Genomic DNA, 22,784 nt, shown 5'->3' with positions numbered 1-22,784 from the left:
TCCCATATTTGGGCTCCTTTGACCCTGCCAAACCTGAATAGGAGTTGAGGGAGGGAGGGAGCAGGGCTCCCAGTCTCCAGCATCTGCCCTCAGCCCACCCTCCCACCCTACTCCAGGGACAGTCCAAGCTGGCTCTGCCCAGAATCCCCAGCCACCCACCTCCTGGGACTGCCCTGGACCTTGTTGCTTCATCTCAGTCTCTGGGGGCCTCTGCCCGTGGGTGTCCTACAGAGCCCACCCAGTGCCCCGGGCCCCCAGCGCCCTGGCCCCTCAGGGCTGCCTGCAGCAGGAGCTGCCAGCTTTTTGGAATTCCTAATCGCTCTTGGCCCCGGTGATTGGCTGCTCAGCTCTGACCCCACTTGGGCTGCCGCCTGGTTGGATAAAAGGGGAATCTCCTTGGGGCTCCAGAGCATTAGACATCGCAGGGGGCACCTGGGACCAACTTCGTGAAGTGGGGAGCCATCTGGGGGGGTGGGGGGAGCACAAGACTTGCGGCCTCGGCCCCTCCAAAGAGCCGAGAGATGACCGGGAAAGCGGGGGAAGCGCTGAGCAAGCCCAAAGCCGAGACAGTGGCCAAGAGTACCTCGGGGGGCGCCCCGGCCAGGTGCACCGGGTTTGGCATTCAGGAGATCCTAGGCTTGAACAAGGAGCCCCCCAGCCCCCACCCGCGTGCTGCCCTCGACGGTCTGGCCCCCGGGCACTTGCTGGCTGCGCGCTCCGTGCTCAGTCCCGCAGGAGTGGGCGGCATGGGGCTACTGGGGCCCGGGGGGCTCCCCGGCTTCTACGCACAGCCCACCTTCCTGGAAGTGCTGTCCGACCCGCAGAGCGTCCACTTACAGCCGCTGGGCAGAGCGTCGGGGCCGCTGGACACCAGCCAGACGGCCAGCTCGGGTAGGTGAGGGTGAGGCTGTGCGGCTTGCCCGACTGGGGTGAGAACGGGAACCCCACGCCGTCGGCTCTGGCTTGCATCGCCAGGCCTGCTCCTCCGGGTGCAGAAGTTGGTGCCAGGCCGAAGGGTCGCAGCGCGGGCCTGGGGCCGGCGCCCCTGGGCTGGCGGGCCGGGAGGATGCTCCCCGCGGTGGCCGGCTTTGAGCCCCCGTTTCCCGCAGCCGTGCTGTCCTGTGTGCGCGTTGAACCCGGTTCTGCGGCAGCGCCCGGTTGGGGCCCCACTGGAAAAGGGGCTTAGGGTGTCGGAGCCCGTGGGCTCAGGCCGGGGGTCCCCCTTCTCTGCTCCACTTGGGCCGCGGCCTCTCAGAGGAACCACGCTCCGACAGCCCGATTCCGTTCCTGGCGTGAGCGCCCGGGGAAGCCGATGCCAGCTTCGGGCCCCGGCCCTGAGGCCCAAAGTTGTCTCGCCTTCTTCCTTCTCTCCGTTCCAACCCCCCACGCACCCACCCCGCACTGGTCAGCTGGGCTTGATTTTTCGCCTCGCGAGCTTCAGGACCACCTGGCCACCGCGGCAGCCCAAGCGGTCGGCATCCGCGATCCCACCTGAGCGTCACCGTATCCGGGATCCCGACCCTCGCGGGCTGGGGGGCCACCGAACCTCCGGGCCGTTTTCCCGGCCGCACCTCTCCGTCGGCTCGGCCCTCCGCCTCTGGTTCGCGCTCTCCGATTCCCCCGATTTTCCGCTCTCGTTTTATTTATTTGTTTTTATTAATATCTGGAGGGGCAACGAAAAGTGGCGCGCCCAGCCTCTCCAGTCCCGAGCGGGGCCGCACGGTGCGGGCAGTGGAAAGGGGACTGTGCCCGGGGAGCCCCTCTCTCTTCCCCGAGTCCAGCTCTCCGCGCCCCGGGCTCCGCTCCGAGCGGATGGGGGGCCACCTTCTGCGCCCCGGCGCCGGGGCTGCAAGCGCAGGGGAGGGCGCCGAGCCTCGAGCACCGCCGGAGGGGGACCCTGCGACCCGGGAGGCTGTCTCGCTCCCCCGCCGTCCGCGTCCCAGGCGTGTCGGGGCCTTTGCTTCTCTTACAACGAAATCCGTCCACCACCTCCGGATTCCGGCGCCGGCCTGGGTAGAAACAGCCTCGGCTTAGGGATAGGGTCGCCCTCGCCGAGGGCTTCCCGGGAAGACCGAGCAGGCCGGGCGGCTCCGCGAGGCCGCCGGGGGTGGGGCCCTCGCGGGGCTCCGGGAGCCCGACGCGCCCTGGGGCTGCTGTGCGCGCCCCCCTCCATTCTGCCGCCTGTGCCTCCGCCCGCTTTTCAGATTCTGAAGATGTTTCCTCCAGCGACCGAAAAATGTCCAAATCGGCTTTGAACCAGACCAAGAAACGGAAGAAGCGGCGACACAGGTAAGGCCCCTGCAGCGCTTTCTGTCACCTTCGTGCTCACGCCTCCCTTGCGGTCCCCAGTTCGGGGGATCGGGTCCCTGGGACCCGAATCTTGCCGGCTGTAGATCTGAGGTCCGCGGCTGTGCCGGGACGAGGAGGTCGGACCGGGAGACCAGGCCGTGGTTTGGGGACATCCTCCCGGGGCCCTGGCGTCCGGCCATGCCGGGTGAGGATTAGAAGAGGCCGCCGAGGAAGCCGCACTTTTCAGGCTTTCTCCTGCTTCTCCGGGAGAAAAGAGAGGCCTCAAATAGGGCCAAACCCTACCCAGAGAGGGGCTGGAGACACCCACATATCATCTCCGCCTTGGCATATTCGGAGAGTCGCGCACACCACTGGGCGGGCAGGTCGGCCTCACCTCCCGCCCCAGCCGGTTCCTCTGCCCCCTGCCCGGTCCCCCATTCCTCCCCGCTGTCGCTGTCAGCGCCGCCCAACCCCTGTCTTTCTGCTCCCATCGTTGGCAAAATCTTGAGCGTGATATCCGCATGGATGGCAAATTTGCTTTTGGCTTCTGCTCCTTTGTGATCCGTAAGCCTCAGTTTCCTTGTCTGTAAAATGGACTGGATGCCCCCACCAGCCCTGGCTGGAGTGGAGTGGGCTGCATTGGAGCATACAGACTAAAAAGAGAGAGGTTATTTGGCTTTGTTTTCCTTTAAATATTTTAAAAACAGACATCACTTGCACAAAGTTAAAATTCAGTCCTGCAAAGTAATGCCCCTGCCTGAGACCCGCGTTCTCTTCCGTGGCCCGCACCTCCGCTACCAATTCCTTGTGTAAATTTATCAGGAGGGTTTCAAGAAATAAAGGAGTGAGAAACAAAAATCGGCCAGACTTTCTGCAGAGGCTGCTTGCAGGCGCGCTACCCTGCGCTCACCCTGGCTCTGTTTTCCCGATTCTCTCTCCGTCCCAGTGCAGGGGGGCTCCCCTTCAAGGGTTCCCTCCCACCCTGTGGACGTTTCCCCCTGGGGTGCTCGCCTTCTCCCCACCCCACCTCACCCTCTTCTCCCCAGTTTGTTCTCATCCTCTTTGTATACTGTCTCTGGGTGCTTGTCTGCGTTTCTTTCTTCCTTCACCCCTGGAAATGACCCCACGTTTTAAATTGGCTCTTCCTGACTTCTCAGACCCCTTACAGGTTTCCACTTGAATGGGGGTGAACTTTGACTTGGTTTCTAGGTGACCTTGGTTTGTTCCCTTCAGGCAGCTGTTTGCTTTTGTTTTGTTGTATTTTATTGTGAACAGAAACGCTGTTCTTGGGTCATTTTTTTATATTCACCGGTTCAACAAATATTCATTAAAACAGCTCCTATGCACCCAACTCAGGCTGGTGCCAGGCTAGGGGACAGGTTGGGGGGCGGGTGGTAATCCTGTCCGCCTTTGGAGCCCAGCAGGGACCTCCAACAGGGACAAGGAACGACTGGGAGGGCAGGTGGGAGTCTGGCTGACCGGCTTCTGTGCTGCTGCCCGAATTGGGGTGGGGGAGAGATTCCCCGAGCAAGGACAGTGCTTCTCCACAGGGGCATCTCCTTGTGTGGCTTTTGGAGCTGGCTGACACACAGCCCAAAGTCCATGCTTAAGGTTCTCGACCTTCTGTCCTCACTTGATACCCTCTCCACTAGGGAAAACTTTGGGTACTTCAGAGGGATCCCTTAGGAGACAGGACAACTAGTCAACTGCACTAGGTTTCAGGCGATTTCTAATGTGTGAGGGGAACAGATTATTGGAGACAGGAGAATGGCTGGTGCCATTTTTAATTAGTAAAAAAAAAAAAAAAAAAATCTGAGCATCTCTCATTTGGGGAGTTCAGGTGAGAAACCTCGGAATCTGGTGATGATGAAGATCCCTTAACCTCCCAGAAACATAGGGGGCTTGGAGGAGTTAGAGAGGGGAGTGGGGATGGAGTTCTCTCCGATTTTCTTCTTTCCCTGTGAGGCTCAGCTCCGATAGACTGGTTACGATGGGAAACTGAAGGGTCTGGTGTGTGTGTGCTCAGTTACTTCAGTCGTGTCTGACTCTTTGCGACCCCATGGACTGAGTCCGCCAGATTCTTCTGTTCGTGGGATTTTCCAGGCAAGTCTGGGGATCTGAGGCATCATTTCATTTCATTTCATTTCTTAATTCCTTTCTTTCTTTCTTGTTTTTGTTTTGTTCTTTTTTTTTTTTTTTTTTAATGAGAGCTCTCCCAAGCAGAGTCTGGTACTTGAACCACTGAATGATATGCCATCATCTCTCTTCTTTGGCTTTGGCCAGGCCACAATAGCTGTGGGTCTCATTTTTCCTAGTTTTGAAGAAGATGTACACGTTTTGATTGTTTATTTTGACTGTCTGTTCAGGGGCCCTTTCAGTAAGTGGCAGGAGAGAAATGGAAAGCAGCAGATCTTCAAAATTCTGAAGAATTAACTTTCTGTATACATAAGCATTCCATTCCCCCCAAGAGAATAGGAGCAATGATTTAGAATCAAACCAGTCGTTTTCCATAAACAGCAGAATCTTTCTCTCTCACACATCCCCTGTATCATCCTCCAGGATGCCAAAGCCGACACTGGCAGGAGGAATACATGGGGTTTCCATCCCGTACTTTTTCCTTGGGCTGGGTGAGGGCAAGGGCTGCAGTGAGGGATTTTAACCTCCCCTCATGCTGGTCCCAGGGTTCAAATCCCAGGCTCTACTTCAACCTTTGTAGAAGCTGAGTCTGTAAAATCTGGACCATATTACACCCTAGCTTGTTGAGGAAGGTGCAGGATAAATGTTGCCTAGAACTTGGTGAAATTCAGGTCTGAAAAGAGAAGAATTTATGTTGGTAAGGGGGTGTGTAGTGTATTTATTTGAGAAAGGGGGATTACAAACCCCCTAAATATCGGAGGTGGAAAACTGTGTGTGTTGGAGCATATCCATTTGCTAGCGGAGAGGATGTAGCTTTTACTGGACTCTTAAAACACTTTATGTTAATAACTCAAATAGGTCGATGTAAACTGCTCTGTGGGGGTTGGGGGCTGTGTAGGTAGGCTCTCTTGGGATGACCTGAGTGATCTACCCCTAAATGGGGCTCCCGCTGGATGAGTGGCTGAACCTGGGTGTGGTGGGATGGTAGGAAGGTGGCCCCTCCCTTCGGAGAGCCAGAAAGGACAGAGCACCCCCCCTGCCCTCCTTCCCTGCCCCCAAGACTCTGAGGGCAGCTCTCAGGAGCCGGTGAGCAGGGTGGGGTGCGGGGCTGGGAGGTTCAGTTAGTTCTCCACTGTAGAAACCCTGGGGCGGCGGCTGCATTTGACCTTCCGGTGAGTCTGAACACTTGAGTACAATTTAAAAGATCAACTCTCCTGTCTGTGAGGGGAGCCCGGAGTGGCAGGTCCTGCCTGGGGCTGAGGCGCTTATTTACCTGGTGAGCCCCTTGTTCCGTGCCCGGGAGGAGGAATAGGGCCTTTCTGCAGTTTCCTAAAACTTGAGTCTTAACACCCTTCCCTGAAAGCACTTTCAGGAAGATTCCCCGTATAAAATGTCTCTGAGGGCTGAAATAATAATGCCCTAATCACTGGAAGAGAGTGTGTGCCCTCAGACTGGAATGAAGAAGAGTCCAGAGGGTGTGTGGGGATGGGGGCGGGAGAGAGGGGTTGTATTCGACTGCATTGGCCCAGGCTGGGTTTGGGGGCTGTTTAGATAGGGGAGGGCTATTCTGTCTTCTCTGGGACAAACTTTTTCCATTTTCGGGGTCCTGACTGTTTGGGTTTGCTCCCCTCAGGACAATCTTTACCTCCTACCAGCTAGAAGAGCTGGAGAAAGCATTCAATGAAGCCCACTACCCTGATGTCTATGCCCGGGAGATGCTGGCCATGAAAACGGAGCTGCCCGAAGACAGGATACAGGTAAAACAGCCCTGAGTCCCTCTCTCACACTTTCTTCACCCTCAGGGACATTGACATACCCCTCTCTCACCCTCCTGCTTGTCTGTAATCACCTTCTCAGGCAACAGTTCATTTAAGCAGATATTAGCTGAATACCTACCACGTGAGATGGGTCCTGCTGGAGGGACGGGAGACTTGGCAGACAAGACGTGGTCTGTGGCTGCAGACTGTGGGCTTCCTGAGGAGTATGGCAGACCGTGAGGGGCACTTGTGGTTGCAGATGGAGTTCTGGGTGGGTCTAGGGTTCTGAGCAGGGTCTCTGGTGCAGCAGGTGAAACGTCTGCTTCAAGGCCTGGGTGCCTGGGGGTGGAGGGGAGCTGCCTCCCCCATGAGGAAGACCTTGCCCACTCCCTTCCTCCCCACCGCCTCCATCCACCTGAGGCTCCTTACTTCTCACAACCCAGCAGCTGATCCTGCCCAGGGCTCCTGCTCCAGCCCAGGAGGCACTCATTAAGTTGTTCCCCTCACCTCCTTACTGGAGAGTTTTGTGGAGAGCCAGCCCTGACTCGGAGAAGGCAATGGCAAGCCACTACAGTACGCTTGCCTAGAAAATCCCATGGACAGAGGAGCCTGGTGGGCTGCCAGTCCGTGGGGTCGCTACTAGTCGGACACAACTGAGAGACTTCACTTTCACTTTTCACTTTCACACATTGGAGAAGGAAATGGCAACCCACTCCAGTGTTCTTGCCTGGAGAATCCCAGGGACGGCGGAGCCTGGTCGGCTGCCGTCTATGGGGTCGCACAGAGTCGGACACGACTGAAGTGACTTAGCAGCAGCAGCAGTAGCAGCCCTGACTGGTTGAGGCTGTCCTCAGCTGTGCTGGGTACCAGGCCTCCTTTCAGCAGCAGCAGGATCCTCCCAAGCCCAGGACTCCCCTCGGCAGATAGGAATGGGTTGCTTAATCATTTCTCCAGGAGGAAATGAAGTCTGATGATTCTCCAGACAGGGCCTCCATGAGGAAGAAGGAGGGTTGGGGTGGAAGAACACTTCCAGAAGATTTGAGGTCGCCATAGCTGAACCAGAGCTGCTTCTGTCGGGACACCTGAGTGGCCCAGAGTAGTTGACCTGCCAAGGCTGGGAAAGGCAGGGAGGGTCCCGACTTCCTGAAACCCTTCCACTCCAAGTTTCCTCCTCCTTTGTGTCTCCAGGTGTGAAGTGTGTTGGCGGGGGGAGGAGCATGGAGGGGACAGGTCCAGCGAAAGGGCCAAATAAGGTGTGTAGGTTCTTTGCACTTGCTTACTGCAGAACCAGAGAATGGGGAATGAGGCGAGAGCTGCTTTTCCAGAAGAGCCTTCCTCTCCCCTGGAAGTCTATTGGGAATTTCAGCCAATGACTTTAGATGGTGACACTAACAATAAGCTCAATTATTCATAAGCAGATTATCTGTTTGGTGCATTATCCACAGTGGCCTGGATCCATCATCCCCACCCAAGAAAGTTCCAGTGGGGAAAGGCTGGATGTTGATTTTGAATCCTGTGTGTGTGTGTGTGTGTGTGTGTGTGTGTGTAAGCCAAGACCCAATCCAATTCACATGTGGTGGTAACCCCTACCTGGCCTTTTTTGGGTAGAGCTGGTCCTTACAACAGCCAGGGTTGGTGAGGTTGCCAGACTTCCCCTTTGGTTAGTTGCACATTTGCAGTGTTGACTAGTAGAATGGAACAGCTCGTCTCTTGCAGTGGGTTGTCCTAAAATCTGGCTGTGGTGGTGGTAGAGGTGGGTAGGAGAGTCCGAAGGCTGTAAGGAGAGCTTGTCCTCAGCTGTAACTGCATTGCTATAAACGCTCAGCTCGCAGACTCTAGACTTCTTAAAATTGTCTGAGGGGTTGTCTACAGGTTGGTGTCTGAAATCACCAGCACCAGCATGGAGGAACCAAGGGTGTGGAGCACATTGATCTCCTGGACTGCAAGGATTGACTGTGGAATCTGTGGCTATCGGTGAACCAAGGCAAGGGTCTCTAACTCTTCCAGCACTGCCTAGTTCTTCAGCTAAATGCTGCCCCCAGAAGGTGTGAGTTATCAAATGGCCCAATCCCCAAATATTTTGAGGCTTCCCAGGTGTCATTTGTGGTAAAAGAACCTGCCTCCCAATGCAGGAGACACAATACAGGTTTGATTCCTGGGTCAGAAAGATCTCCTGGAGAAGCATACAGCAACTCACTCCAGTATTCTTGCCTGGAGAATCCCTTGGGCAGAGGAGCCTGGTGGGCTACAGTCCATAGAGTCTCAAAGAGTCAGACATGACTGCAACTAGCACGCATGCCCAACCAAATGTTTTACCAAATGGCCTGGGAAAGGACTTCACATCTATTAGTGACAACTATCTATCAAAGCTCCAACCCGCAGAGCAATTCCCGTGTGTCTGGTGTTCTAAGTATGGGGCATGCACAGGAGAGGCAAGGTGGTGCAATGGTTAGGGATACTCACTGCAGAGTTGGACCATCCTGGCCTCACCAGGTACCAGTTGAATGACTGTGGACAGGTCGCACTTCACCAACCTGAGCCTCCATTGCTTATCTGTAAAATGGACATGACAGGGCAGTTGCAGCTGTGATGAAGTCGTGTGTGTTGCATTTACCAGTGGGCCCAGCGTAGGGCCCAGCTGTCCACCTGGGGCTGACCATTCCACCAGTGGATGCACTTTGTTGTTGTTTAGTCATGGCCGAATCTTTTGTGACCCCCATGGACTGTAGCTTACCAGGCGCCTCTGTCCTCTACTATCTCTTGGAGTTTGTTCAAATTCATGTCCGTTGAGTCGGTGGTGTTATCTAACCATTTCATCCTCTGCCACCTTCTTCTCCTTTTGCCATGAAAAGAAGGAAGGGGGGAAAGTTATTAGAGGCTCCAAGTCTGAAGTTAGACATCCTCAGGTGGAATGGAACGGTTAAGGGACTAGATAGTTCTGGCTCTGACACCAACCAGGTATGGCAGAATCCAAGTCACTTCCCATCTGTCATCTGTAAAAGGAAAAGGGGGAATCCCTCCCAGAGAGTCGTCTCCTCAGGGTCACCTCTCTTATTCCAACTCTGGGTTGCCATTGGTGGAATGTTCGGCCCCAGGTGGACAGCTGGACCAACCCAAGGAAGCCCCTGGATGTGTCTGAGACCTAGTGTCTAATGAGAACCCAGTGTAGATGTGAAAAGTCAGACATGTGTTGTGCTTAGTCACTTTCCATACCTTTTTTCATCCCTTCTTCACAACAATGAGATGAGTTAGATGCTATTCTTATCCCCACTTTCTGGATGAGGTAACTGAGGGGCTGAGAGGTGAAATAAGTGGTGGACTGGGATTCAAACCTAGTACCACTCAAGTGCTATCTCAAGAGAGCAAGTGAAGGTAAAGGGAGCACTTATCTACAGAAACTGGAATAATTAATGCCAATTGCAGTGATGAGGGGTCAGCCCCCTTAATAGTGGCTGATTTCCTTGACCTTTATGCTTTGAGGGCAAGCACTTCCCCCCTCTACATCTCTCTAAGTTGGGGTGAAGGGCTAAGTTGCACTGTTAGGGGAAGAAGAGATTTCTAGTCTTCATATCAGTTCAGTTCAGTTCAGTCGCTCAGTCGTGTCCGACTCTTTGCAACCCCATGGACTACAGCACACCAGGCTTCCCTGTCCATCACCAACTCCTGGAGCTTGCTCAAACTCATGTCCATTGAGTCAGTGATGCCATCCAACCATCTCATCCTCTGTCATCCCCTTCTCCTCCTGCCTTCACTCTTTCCCAACATCAGGGTCTTTTCCAATAAGTCAGTTCTTCGCATCAGGTGGCCAAAGTATTGGAGTTTCAGCTTCAGCATCAGTCCTTCCAGTGAATATTCAGGACTGATTTCCTTTAGGATGGACTTCATATCAGAGCCAGACGCAAAGTCCTTTCTGTGTCTCTGAGAAATGCTAGTATGTGGCATTCTGGAAGCCCCTGCCAGATGTCAGCCCTGGGGAAGAGGAAATGGTTTCCAGACTGAGTTTATTTCCTCTGTGGGTCATTCATTCTCAGTATTTTGATATAGTCACTTATGTGTTTACTGTATTTTTTTCTGACAGAAGTTATACTTATTTAGAATGCCTACATTACAGATGTGCAAGTGAACAGAGCCATCTCACCTCCACTCTTAGCAACCTGGTATGTTTGGAAGGATGAGGTTTGGATTCTCTGACTAGGGCTGTTCCAGTCTGTCTCTTTTAATGTGGTCCCTGCCCAAGGGTGGGAAACAAAGTTTTAGGGGCTTACATCCCAGAAGTTAATAGATAACCACATGGATGGGTAAAGAGTGCAGTGTGTTTCAGCCTGGGAAATGGATTAGAAACACAGGGCAGCTTTCAACTGATTGATTGATTTTTTTTACTTTATTTTTTAATTTTTTAGAAAAACTTTTGGCTGCACTGGGTTTTTATTGAGGCATGCAGGCCCTTCAGGGCTTCCCCAGTGGCTCAGCATTAAAGAATCTGCCTGCGATGCAGGAGATGCAGGAGACTCACGTTCAATTCCTGGGTGGGGAGATCCCTGGGAGGAGGGCATGACAACCCACTCCAGTATTCATGCCTGGAGAATCCCATGGACAGAGGAGCCTGGTGGGCTACAGTCCATGGGGTTGCAAAGAATCGGACACAACTGAAGTGACTGAGCATGCAGGCTCTTCGAGGACTTACCCTGAGACATGTGGGATCTTAGTTCCCCAATCATCCCTTCATTTAGAAAGCAGATTCTTAACCATTGGACCACCCGGGAAGTCCCAGGGCAGCTTTAAAAAATTACTCATGCCAGTGACTTCCCTGATGGTCCAGTGGCTAAGACTCTGTTCTCCCAAAGCAGGAGGCACAGGTACGATTCCAGGTCAGAGAGCTAGATCCCACATGCTGCCACTAAGAATATGGTGCAGCCAAATAAATAAATAAATATTTAAGGTAAAATAAAATTACTTGTGCCAGCCTCCCACACCTAGCAATACTGATTTAATTGGTTTGGTGTGTAGCTATGGCATCTATTTTTTTTTTTATTTTGGGGTACACTGGGTCCTCATAGCTGCACCAGGGCTTTCTCTAGTTGTGACAAGCAGTGGCTACTCTTTTTTTTTCTTTCTCAAAGCTCTCAAATGCCTTTATTTTGAGAAACTAAAAAATTGAAAATATAACTTCAAGATTTCTAGACTATTGTATTATTTTTTCCTTTTAAAAAATGTATTTATTTTTAATTGGAGGGTAAGTGCTTTACAATATTGTGCTGGTTTCTGTCATACATCAACATAAATCAGCCATAGGTATACATATATCCCCTCTCTCTTGAACTTCTCTCCCACCTCCCACCCCATCCCCCCCCCCCCACAGGGATTAGTCTTTAGTTGCCATGAGCAGGTTTCCCATTGCAGGGGGCTTCTCTTGTTGTGGAGTACAGGCTCTAGGGCGCAAGGGTTTCAGTTCTTGCAGCACATGGGTCAGTAGCTGTGGTGCACAGGCTTAGTTGCTCTGCAGCATGTGAGATCTTCCTGGGCTAGGGATTGAACCCGTGTCTCCTGCATTGGCAGGTGGATTCTTAACCACTGGACCACCAGGGAAGCCCTGTCTGTTTTTAAAGCTCTCTAGGTGACTGTATGTAACCAGTGTAAAAGTGCTGGGTCAGAGGTTAAGGGAAAGTGTCTCTGTTTTAAGTGAGTTAATATGAGTGGAAGAAAGTGGAGTATTGGGTGACACAGTGGAATGACCTGTCCAGGAATTCAGGGAAGGATGCTCCCTGTGCCTGCCAGGAAACATAGGCAGAGCTGCCCTCTAGTGGACATCAGAGGCTACAGCAAGGCCAAGCTTCTCTGAGCCTGAAGCTGGAACTGGAAAGGGTGTGCTGAAATATGTTGTCAGAAGTGCTGAGTGCGTGTGGAGTGCGAGGTCGTTAAATCACGCCAGCAACTAGCGCAGATTAATCAGCTTCCAGTCAGAGGAGAGGAAAGACGGTAGGTGAACGTGTTGAAAACTGCCACGGGGCCGAAGAAGCAGGGCCTGATAGCCCAGGGCAAGACGGGAGGGCAGGGTCCGGGGGTAGCCAAGGGGCCAGAATGCGCAGAGTATCTATTATGCATGGTGTCTCCTTTGGGGGGTGACCATGGAGGGACCTCAGAGGGAAGGAGGCCTGGGCATGTCATCGTGTGGGGCTAGAAGGCTGGGAGCTTGCAAGGACAAGAGATGCCCTGGTTACCCACAAAAGGGACAGAGGGCTGACAGCCTGGCCAGCTTGAAGAGTGCCCTGGACCAGAAGAGCATCCCTCTGGCAAGAAGCCCTTTTATGGATCCGGTCCATCTGTGAAGACACAAGTTTTTGGGCCCCTCTCTCCGGGTGTGGAGGTACAGGCTGTCGACAGCCAGAGGCCTCCTACCTGGGCTGAGTGCTACCGGGGCACCATGTGTGAGAGGAAGTGTACCAGGAAACCCAGGCTCTTCCTTGAGCTGGAAGACCTTCCCCACTCCCCCTTGCCTGGGACTCCCAAGTTGGTGACCCTTGATGCCCCTGTGAGCCCCTTCTCAGGCACTGGGAGGCCTGGAAGAGGAAGGCAGGGCTCTGATCCTTGCCAGGGTCTGCATGCCTGTCCTCCTGAAGAGTTCCAACCTGATTTCCTTGGGCGTGGAGTAATGGCTTCTAGAAAGTGTGCAGTCTGGAAAGGAAGAGAGGAATTGAAGGAGTACTGTGGGTTTGCCAGAGCTAAGGGACCAAGCGGGAAACGGGGCCTAAATGAAGGAATCTCAAAGGTGGGAGATGGGAGGACCCGGCTTTATGTGAAGAGTGTCACCGAGCATTTATTTGGTCATTTGTCCGTAGAATTCATCCAGCACCAGGCCAGTGTTTTCCAGTTCTTACAACATGCTGGGTGTTTCCCATGCACTATTCTATTGAATTTTTACAACAAACCTGCAAGGAAGTGGGATCATAGGGCAGACAAACAATCAGAAGCTCAGAAAGGTTAAGAAACATGCCCAAGTTTACAAAAGCAGTTGGAGGCAGAACAGAATTCTCCAGTCCAGGTCTTTCAGCTCCCTCTCCTAGCCGTCCGCATAGGTGGTCTCTTACACTTGAGCCTCAAGGGTCTGGGATACATTAGAAATGCAAGGAGTGTTGCAGGGGGCATCTCTTTGGCCCCTAGAGGGGAGGTCTAGTTTAGTGTTAGTCACTCAGTCGTGTCTGACTCTTTGCGACCCCATGGACTGTAGCCCACCAGTCTCCTCTGTCCATGGAATTCTCCAGGCAAGAATAGCAGAGTGGGTCGCCATTTCCCTCTCCAGGGGACCTTCCCAACACAGGGATTGAACCCGGGTCTCCTGCATTGCAGCAGATTCTTCACTGTCTGAGTCACCAGGGAAGCCCCTAGAGGGGAAACTAGAGACTATCTGTATTAAAATCTTACAGCCTGGATGTTAATTCTGTCCCCGCCCTCCCCTCCCCCGCCACCACACCTTCTGGGGTGGTGGTTGTTGTTATTATTTGTCAGTCCAGCCTTGCTGCAGGGCATGTGGAAGAGGCCAGAGGAGCAAGTAATGCCACTAATGAACCTGCTCCCTGCACAGACTACCACTGACTTTCTGTGCCTCCACTGAAATAATAATGAAATTGAAAGTCGCTCAGTTGTGTCTGACTCTTTGTGACCCCATGGGCTATACAGTCCATGGCATTCTCCAGGCCAGAATACTGGAGCGGGTAGCCTTTCCCTTCTCCAGGGGATCTTCCCAACCCAGGGATCAAACCCAGGTCTCCCACATTGCAGACGAATTCTTTATCAGCCTAGCCATAAGGGAAGCCCAAGAATACTGGAGTGGGTAGTCTATCCCTTCTCCAGTGGATCTTCCTGACCCAGGAATCGAACTGGGGTCTCCTGCATTGCAGGCAGATTCTTTACCAACTGACCTATCAGGGAAACCAGAAGTAATAATAAGTAGCATCTATTGATGCTAGGATGAGATGAGATGAGGATGAGATGAGATGAGGATGAGATGGTTGCATGGCATCACCAACTCAATGGACATGAGTCTGAGCAAGCTCCAGGAGTTGGTGATGGACAGGGAGGCCTGGTGTGCTGCAGTCCACGGGGTCGCAAAGAGTTGGACACGACTGAACAACTGAACTAAGCATCTATTGAGCACTTTCTGTGGGACACACACTGATTTTAGGCTGCTGCTAAGTCACTTCAGTCGTGTCCGACTCTGTGTGACCCCACAGACGGAAGCCCACCAGGCTCCCCTGTCCCTGGGATTCTCCAGGCAAGAACACTGGAGTGGGTTGCCATTTCCTTCTCATGGCATCACCAACTCAATGGACATGAGTCTGAGCAAGCTCCAGGAGTTGGTGATGGACAGGGAGGCCTGGTGTGCTGCAGTCCACGGGGTCGCAAAGAGTTGGACACGACTGAACAACTGAACTAAGCATCTATTGAGCACTTTCTGTGGGACACACACTGATTTTAGGCACCCCTCACTTATTTCATTAATCCCCAAAACAACCCAGAAAAGTAGATATTCTTATTTTATGCTTAAAGAGACTGAAACTGAGGGAAGGCAAGTAACTTGTCCAAGATGACCTAGCAATTTTTGTCTCAGTTGGGAATTCCAGTTCAGGACTACTTTCAATGAGTCTGGCAAATGTTTAAGTTCTGCACACATACTGGTTGCTTCCCGGAAAGGAAGAGAAAGGCAAATATGAAGAGTGGTTAGGGTTAATTCTAATTCCTTGTCCACTTCCCTCCAAGGCACCAATGCCACAGCTTCTCTGCCAACTGTGCTAAAGAGAAATTGTTTTGGCTGTACAGGTTTCTTCCATAAATTGGAGCAGCATCTGGTATTCAAAGAGAGCCAGGCGTTTCAGGAACCCATAACCAAGAGTCCGAATGACTCCTGGATTGAACGACCAGCTGGCGCCAACCCCTCTGGGAGTGTCTGTGGACAAAATCTGATCCGCAGACCAGTTATTCATTTGTCCAAATCAGGAGACTGGGGAAAATGGTTCTGTTTACAGGTCTCAGAAATGTTCTGAATCCCAAGTCGGCACCCCCTTCTTTAGTGTTTCAGTAAAGATGCTGTTTCCATCTGACAGCCCTGCACCCCCTCTCAAGCTCATGGGATCCTGGGGAAGCCAGGGCAATGCATCTTTCCAGGCATCAACACTTGTAAGGGATGGGGTGGGGGGGGGGTGGTTAATGAGCATCTCTGCCTTTGCTTTCTCCACAATCCCTTCTTCAGGATACCTGATTCTAAACCGTGGTCAAACACCTTCTTCCATTAGTTTGTCATCAAAACTCATTCTTGGCAAAAACCAGATGGTATTTCATGCTCTTTATTTGTCCCTCATGCATATGTGTATGTTTTGCTGCAGAAATCAGAACTGATGGATTTGACTATGGGGAGGTGCTGCTGCTACAGAATGTTGCATAACACGTAGTATATGCACCACATATTTTTTCTAAAATCCAAAACTTTCTGCGGTCTGGCCCCCCATGGGTTCCAGCAGCCGTGTTGTTCTGTAATGCACTATATTCAAGCAGGAAGGTCATCTCCTGCCCAGGAGGCAGAGGGCTTACTTAAGATTCATCAAAATAGCCTTCTCAACCCTCTGTGGTCAGACTCGAAATTCCACAGTGGAATTCCATCACCAAGGGGTTCATGCTTTGCATCTTCTCTGTCAGGTGGATGAAACCAGAAGCCACTTATCCCTTTCTGTGGCTTAGCCCTTTTAGATGCTTCCCCTGTGTGAAAATGTAGCTTAAGACATGTGGGTACTTGTAGAGGACGACCAAGCACTAAGGGGGAAGAGGGAACAGGACAGAGGTCTCAGACAACCGCAGGCCTTGGGTATTGCAGAGGGCCTGCTGGACAGGCAGGGCCGCTGGGGACAGATATATACACAACGCAGAGCCAGGCCAGGCGGAGGGCCGAGTTCCTCCGAACTCCATTGCGCACCGCTCTGCGCTCCTGTGCCCAGAGCGCAGCCATCTAGTAGCCTTCTGGTGACATAAACCCACTCCTTGACCAGGTTCACTCAGTGCGCTCTGAGTCCAGACCGGGGTTGGGGGGAAGGCCTTGCATTGGTTGCACAGCTTTCCAGGAGGTGCCAAACCCAGTGGTGGCAAACGTGCGGCTCACCGGGGGGCGACGCCACGCAGGGGACTGAGGAGTGGTCGTTTTCTAACAGGCGTGGGCAGGTGTGGGGTTGCAGGGGCCGGGGGGCAGTCTGGGGCCGCTTCTCTTCCATTTTTAGAAGTTCCTAGTTATTTACAAATGAGAAAATGCCCAAACAAGGCACACGCAGTCCGGGTCAGTGTAAAGGTGGGCACGGATCACGCGGTCTTTCCGCAAAGCGCCGGTGACCGCGGAGCCCTTTGAGGACCGGCCTCGCGGGAGCGCGGCTGTGTGGCCGGGGCGCCCCTTGCTGGGTGCGGCCGGCCACGCTCCGCCGCAGACGCCGGGCCCCGGGAGCTGCCGGGGCGCTCACTCCGCCACCTGCCGGCGGCGGCGGGAACCGCAGGAGCGCGCGGGTTCCGCGCGTCCCCCCACCTCCCACCCCCGCGCCCAGGCCTCCCCGCGGCCGAGGCAGCAAAGGGTTAAGCTGTCAGCGGCGCGATGTTAAACAGGTGTCAAAGGCGCCCCATATATCTGCAGATTGAAATCAAATTCTTCGCCGTATAAAAAGATAAATTACCCAGGCGCTGCCGCGCGTCCCACTCATCACGCCAGCGCCAGACGGCAAGCAATTTTTTTTTTTAATGTGCTAACGACCTAATCAAGCAATCAAGTCGGAGAAGATTGCAGAGTGACCGGGGCAGCCATCTGCCGGCGAGCCCCGCATTCATTTCCCGCGCCCCCGCGCGTGGAGAGGGGGCCGGGAAGGGAGCTGCCGGGAGGAAGGGGAGGGGGGAAAAATCCTAAACAAATTAACACCCAATTTTCCCCGTCTAATTAGTTAAATGAGGAGTGTTTGGGGTTCCCGGGGGAGGGGGAGCGGCTCGCGGCGCGCTTCGCGCTGCCTCCCCAGCATTAATTAGTGCGGGTCAATGCCGTGGATCCCGGGAGAGCAGCCGCTTTAATTTCCCGTGATATTTCAGTGCCTGAGGCCCATCGATTCAAACAGAAATTAACTTATTTTTCAATCAGCCCAGAGCTGCCCCTGGGGGTAACTCTTCTTTTGCCGCCTCCTGAATAGAGCTGGAGCAATTTTTCATCAAAAGCAGAAACCTCCGCCGCCCGGGGGGCGGGGGGCGGGGGCGTGGGCCCAGAGGGAGGGGCGGGGACCTGATCCAGGCGAGGGAATGGAAATCGCCCAGGAATCTAATAGATTTTTCCGCACCCGCCTCTGCCCTCCCCTCCCCCCACCCTACCCTCTACTTCTGGGGTGCTTGGGCGTCTCACCACCACCACCCCGGGGTCAGAGCCTGTGGAGCGGCTGTGAGGGGAACACGAGGGGGCCACCGGGACCCCAGGTCCTTCCTGCGTCCACCCGTCTCCCACGGGCTGTTCACCAGCTTGAGGGACAGTGCAACTGGCCCTGGCCCTGGCTCCTGTCAGCTGCCAGAAACCTCAGGAAAGCTGCTTGGGGAGATCAAGACATTCCCCCCTCCTCCAAGCATGGCCGGGACCTTGGGATCGCCTCCAAAAACCCGGCTGGGGTGTTGCTGATAGATCCAGCGAACCCCATGCTCATTCCCACCCTGCCGCAGACAACTTCGGGGCCAGAGAAGCGTCCCCTAGCGGTTATCTCCCACCGCGGTCTTCTAGGTCCCCACCTTCACGTGCTCTACTCTTCACACACAAAGAATTTTATCTCCCCTCCCTGACGGAGAGATGGCTGCCCAGCTCCTCCAACTATCACTTAGGGTTAAAGTCCAAACCTGTGGAAAGTGGGTGAGCGGAGGCCCTGCAGGGCTTGACCAGGACAGGGCAGAGAAGGGAGGCTGACTCAGGCCTCCTGGGAGGGTCCCCTGCCCGCGGCTCTGGATAGGTTCAGGCTTCCTGACACCTGGATGAAATGCCTTCTGCTGCCTGAGTCCACACTTACCTTGCCTGCCTGAGACTGCCCTGGCCTCTGGAGTTCTGGTGTGGAGGAAGAGCCTGAACCAAAAGGACTGCTAGCTCATCCCCTGAAAAGGACTCTGTCCCTCTGCAAGTCAGACAGGGATGCTGGAGGTGTGAATCCTTGTATGAGAGCTATGAGGCTCAGGTTTCTCAGAGGCAAACTGAGGACCACATGGGAACTGCCCAGTCCGGGAGGCATCCTATTGCATCACCCTAAACTGCTTTGATTGAAAAAAAAATCATTTTGCCCATCATATTCTCACAGAATTTGTATTTCACTCTGGATACCCTGAACCAAGAGAAACCCCAGGGGTACCGAGAGGTGGGTGAGCTTAAGTAAGGATGCCTTTACTTGGAGAAACCAAAGTCACCAGGGAATGGGGCCACTGGCAATCAAAGAGGTGTGGCCTTTAACTCCAGGCAGATATGGGGTGGGGGCTGTGTGTGTGTGTCCGGGAGGGAGAGGCCTGGCCTTTGTCTCATAGAGGACGCCCCTGACCTGTTCCTCTGCACTAGCAGGTCTGGTTCCAGAACCGCAGAGCCAAGTGGAGGAAGCGGGAAAAGTGCTGGGGCCGAAGCAGCGTCATGGCCGAGTATGGACTCTATGGGGCCATGGTGCGCCACTCCATTCCCCTGCCGGAGTCCATCCTCAAGTCGGCCAAGGATGGCATCATGGACTCCTGCGCCCCGTGGCTGCTGGGTAAGAGCCCACACCCTCCCTGGGGTCCTGCCCCTGGGGTGAGGGGAGCGGGCTCCCAAGGAGGGGACAGAGCCCTGAAGCAGGAATGCCTGGTGGCCACAAGAGCCTGGCGGGAGAGAGGCCCTTGGAAGCTGGCCTCCCAGTCTCCCTTGGGGGTGGGGGGGCTCCGAGGGCAGGCGGCACCCAGGGCAGGGTGTCTGTCCCTCGGTGCCTAGGACTCTCATTCTGTGGGTTCTTTCGCTCTGTGAGGAGAGGGTGGCTATTGCCCCAGGGGATATATCCTCCTATTCCCTTGCCAAAGCTGGAATTGTGGTGAATGAAATAGCCCCTCTTGGGGACCCCCGAGGTCCCTTTGGCCACCATTCTGGCTTTGCCCAAAGGACTTCTTTCCCCCTAGATCTCCCCACCTGCCACGGGGGCCTGAAGCAGTTTCTCTTGGGGTTCAGAGATCTGGAATCCCAGAGGGAGGGCGGGGGAAGCAAGTGCTGTGCTGGTGAAGGGACAGACGGGATCCCCGGGGTGGGGGGCCAGGAGCCCAGGGACGCGGCTTGGAGGAGCCCTCTGCCGGGCCTGGTGGTCCGCCGCAGCCTCCGCCGCACCCCTGGGGCGCACGTGACAGCGGTGTGTGCAGTAAGGCTTTCTGCTCGTCCTTAATTCTGGCCTCTCTCTATCTTTGCCGTTTTTTCAGTTCAAGATGGCTTTCCCAGGCGCTTTTCTAAACCCGAATACCAACAATTCTTTTTAGGGATGCACAAAAAGTCGCTGGAGGCGGCAGCCGAGTCAGGGAGGAAGCCCGAGGCGGAGCGCCAGGCCCTGCCCAAGCTCGACAAGACGGAGCCGGAGGAGCGGGGTTCAGAGCCCCCCGCTGCCATGTCCCAGGAGGAACTGAGGGAAAACAGCATCGCCGCGCTCCGAGCCAGAGCGCAGGAGCACAGCACCAAGGTGCTGGGGACTGTGTCTGGCCCCGACGGCCTGGCCCGCAGCGCCGAGGAGCTGGAGCGAGAGGAGGCCGCGGACGAAGACAGGCCGGCGGAGAGGCCGAGTCCCGCGCGGCTCGAGGACATGGCTTAGGTCAGGGTGCGCGCAGACGCCGGCGCCCCAGGACTCTGCTCTCCTCGGGGCCCGTGGTGTTGGGAGGTGTTCTCCCAGGCGAGGCCCCGGCCCCGCAGGCCCTCCGTGCACCACCCCCCGGGTGACTCCGGGCACAGCTCGGTTGTGGCTGAGGCTTTGGGCCACGCTGAGACATCCCTACCGAGCCCTGACCTGTCCAGCACCTTCCTCATCCTCACAGCCCTGCCTGAGGAGCCTTCCTGCTGCCCCAGACCACCCCTGCAGGCTGCTTTCACTCAGTTTTTCGGCTGCTCTCAGTGAATCCACCTCTGGTCTCTTGCTCCAAAGCGCCCTCCTTCCCAGCTCTGTACCCACCGGTGGATTCTGTTCTGCCCAGACCCAAAGCCCTCGGCTGCAGACACTGCCACCGCGGCCCCAGGGATGGAGAACCTGCTCTCCACGCTGGGGTGCGGAGCGCCCCAGCCCCCCAGCAGAACTCTGCACCCCCCTTTCTACAGTGTGGGTGTCCTGTCCTGCCAGCCCCCCGGGCACCACCTCTGCCTGTCCCCAGCACTAGGGCCCAGATTCCAGATTATACTTGGGAAGCCTCGGCCTTGGGCCCCTCGGCCAGCCTTCATGTCATGCCCTTCAGAGTCAGCGTCAGGAACCCGCCCTCCACACCCACCCTGTCCCACTGTTCCTCCCTGCAAAGATGCCAGGGTTGCAGGGGTGGGGTGTACAGTACCTGCAGTTGAGGCCAGGGTGGGCCCTGCAGCCAGGGGGCACCTCTCACAGGTGCTCTAGCTACTGCCCCTTTGGGAAGCCAAATCCTCCAGCCGGGACCCTTGGGTATGTGTTTTGGAACATACCTCTGATACCCTGCCTGTGACCCTGACTTGCTGTGCAAGGCATCCTTCCCCTAGAGCTTCTTGCAAATTACTGGCTTGCTTGTGCCCTGCCTTGGAGCCACCCAATCCAGCTGTTAAATGAACACACAGGAAACCACAGATCTTGACTCAACTTGATCCAGGTCATTCCTGGAGTGGGCCTGGGGCTATAAATAGGCATCATGAGTTGATCACAAGAAGGGTTTGAGAAAAGCTGAAAGGAGAGTAGGCAAGGAGCCAGTGTTAGACCCAAACTATAGGCACACACACCTTCAGGCCAGGTGTGAGCCGCGGAGCGTGTTCTCTAGTCAGGCAGTGTTGGTGTTAGAAGAGGGGACGGGGGTTTCTTCCTGTCCGCTGATGGGAGGACTCGTCCATACAGATAGCGTCTTTGCAGTGGTCCCTTCCACCCCAGGCCAGACACATGTCCCTCTCACTCCCATGGATTTTTCTTTATCATCCCACCCACCTTTGCAGGGAATCCCTTGCAAGACAAAGGCCTGAGACAGTGAGTTGGGATTTTAATTTCATATCAGAAGTTGATTTCTTATTCATTCCGTTCATGGACCTTTCCCCTAGTTCTTCTTGTCTTTGTCTCCCTTTGGTTTGAAGAGTTAGTTGATAGCCCCTGGTGTGTAAATAATGTACATAGAGTCGGAAGAAAGAAACTTGATATTGAAGTGTTTGAAATATGGAACTGTAATAACTTCTAGGTATTCAAAACCTGTGATTTCTGTGCCATTTTCTGTAAAGATACAAGTAAGAATAAAATTGATGTAAAAACAGCAGGGGAGGGATTCAGGAGTCCTCTGTGGATGAGCATAGTGTCTGTGTGTATGGGTGGTATAAAAAGTATTGGGTTGGCCAGAATGTTCGTTCAAACCCTGACCAAACATTTTGGCCTACCCAATAAATCGGTGAAGTCAAGTTTAGGTCAAAATGACTAGATTCCTATTTTAAAATTACTACTACTGTAGAGGCACGGTGGCCTGCCTTTCTCCACTAAGCCGACATCACCATTTGTCATTGCAGTATGGGACCCTCCTCCATTGCAGGCATAACTGGAATATCCCAGCCAGTGAGCCCCTAAGTTATTACCTCTGACTCCTCCCTGTTTCCCACACAACAGATACATTGACTCTTCCCTCTGGTCCTTACTTACAAACAACCCTAGTTCCTTCACATCTCAGGTGAAGCCCACAGCCTACCATGGCCCCCAAGAGCATGGAGACCCTTTTGTGTACACACATGCACTCGAATATTTCACCTACAACTCAAACGCTAAAACAATCATGAATGGAAAAGGCAGAGGCATCTGCAACTGAAAGTCAGATAAACGTCGGCTAAATCCCTGGAAAGGAGAAGCAGAGTAAACAAGGGACACAGCGAGGACAGAGCGCCTGACATGGCTTGCAGACACCTGCGCCCCGCTGTCCGGATGATGTGTTGGGTGGAATTACAGGATGAGAGACCAGAGGAAGCAGACTTGGCTTACAGTTGAGCTTTCGGCTCAAGAAATCTTACAAGATTGTTTCAGATTGGCTCAGATGTGCAACTCTCCTCTCGGAAGAGGTTTTCCTGGCAGCCTGTCATCAAACCAGAATGACAGGGGCTGGGCGGTCCCTGCATCCCAGACTGGGCCCAGGTATAACCCCCCCAGCCTGGATCCGGAGCCAGGGGGCACACGTGGGAGATCTCTGACTTCCATATGCTGAAGGGAATGGCCAAGAGCCTGGCTTCAAATGCTGCCCACCCAGGGCTCCCCTGGGCACTCCCCTGTGAGACTCACTGCCACTCTGGCTCTAGGTAAGCCTGCCCTCACGAGGCCCACCCCCCACATTCCTGCAGATGCAGTTCCTCTCATCTTTCCAGACCCTCCAGGCAAAGGCTACCAC

At 54.3% G+C, this 22,784-nt stretch overlaps 1 protein-coding gene across 1 annotated transcript; it reads left to right on the top strand.

Moving 5' to 3' along the window:
- Positions 1 to 521: 521 nt before the first annotated feature.
- Positions 522 to 20,023, top strand: VSX2 (visual system homeobox 2). Its single transcript, XM_055437296.1, has 5 exons — positions 522 to 891; positions 2,205 to 2,289; positions 6,059 to 6,182; positions 18,772 to 18,952; positions 19,698 to 20,023. Exons 1-5 carry the CDS (start codon positions 522 to 524, stop codon positions 20,021 to 20,023), a joined length of 1,086 nt encoding a protein of 361 aa, XP_055293271.1.
- Positions 20,024 to 22,784: the final 2,761 nt, after the last annotated feature.

This window comes from Moschus berezovskii, chromosome 9 (assembly GCF_049115385.1).
Source record: "Moschus berezovskii isolate FMDL1 chromosome 9, NW_MosBer_1.0, whole genome shotgun sequence".
NCBI classification, from domain to species: domain Eukaryota; kingdom Metazoa; phylum Chordata; class Mammalia; order Artiodactyla; family Moschidae; genus Moschus; species Moschus berezovskii.
This window is presented reverse-complemented; position numbering and strand designations above follow the sequence as displayed.

Excerpts from the sequence above, each read along its gene's own strand:
- VSX2 (XM_055437296.1), top strand. The coding sequence starts at position 522 with ATGACCGGGAAAGCGGGGGAAGCGCTGAGCAAGCCCAAAGCCGAGACA. Across the intron at positions 892-2,204 it reads CAGCCAGACGGCCAGCTCGG|ATTCTGAAGATGTTTCCTCC; the intron begins GTAGGTGAGGGT and ends CCCGCTTTTCAG. Across the intron at positions 2,290-6,058 it reads CGGAAGAAGCGGCGACACAG|GACAATCTTTACCTCCTACC; the intron begins GTAAGGCCCCTG and ends TGCTCCCCTCAG.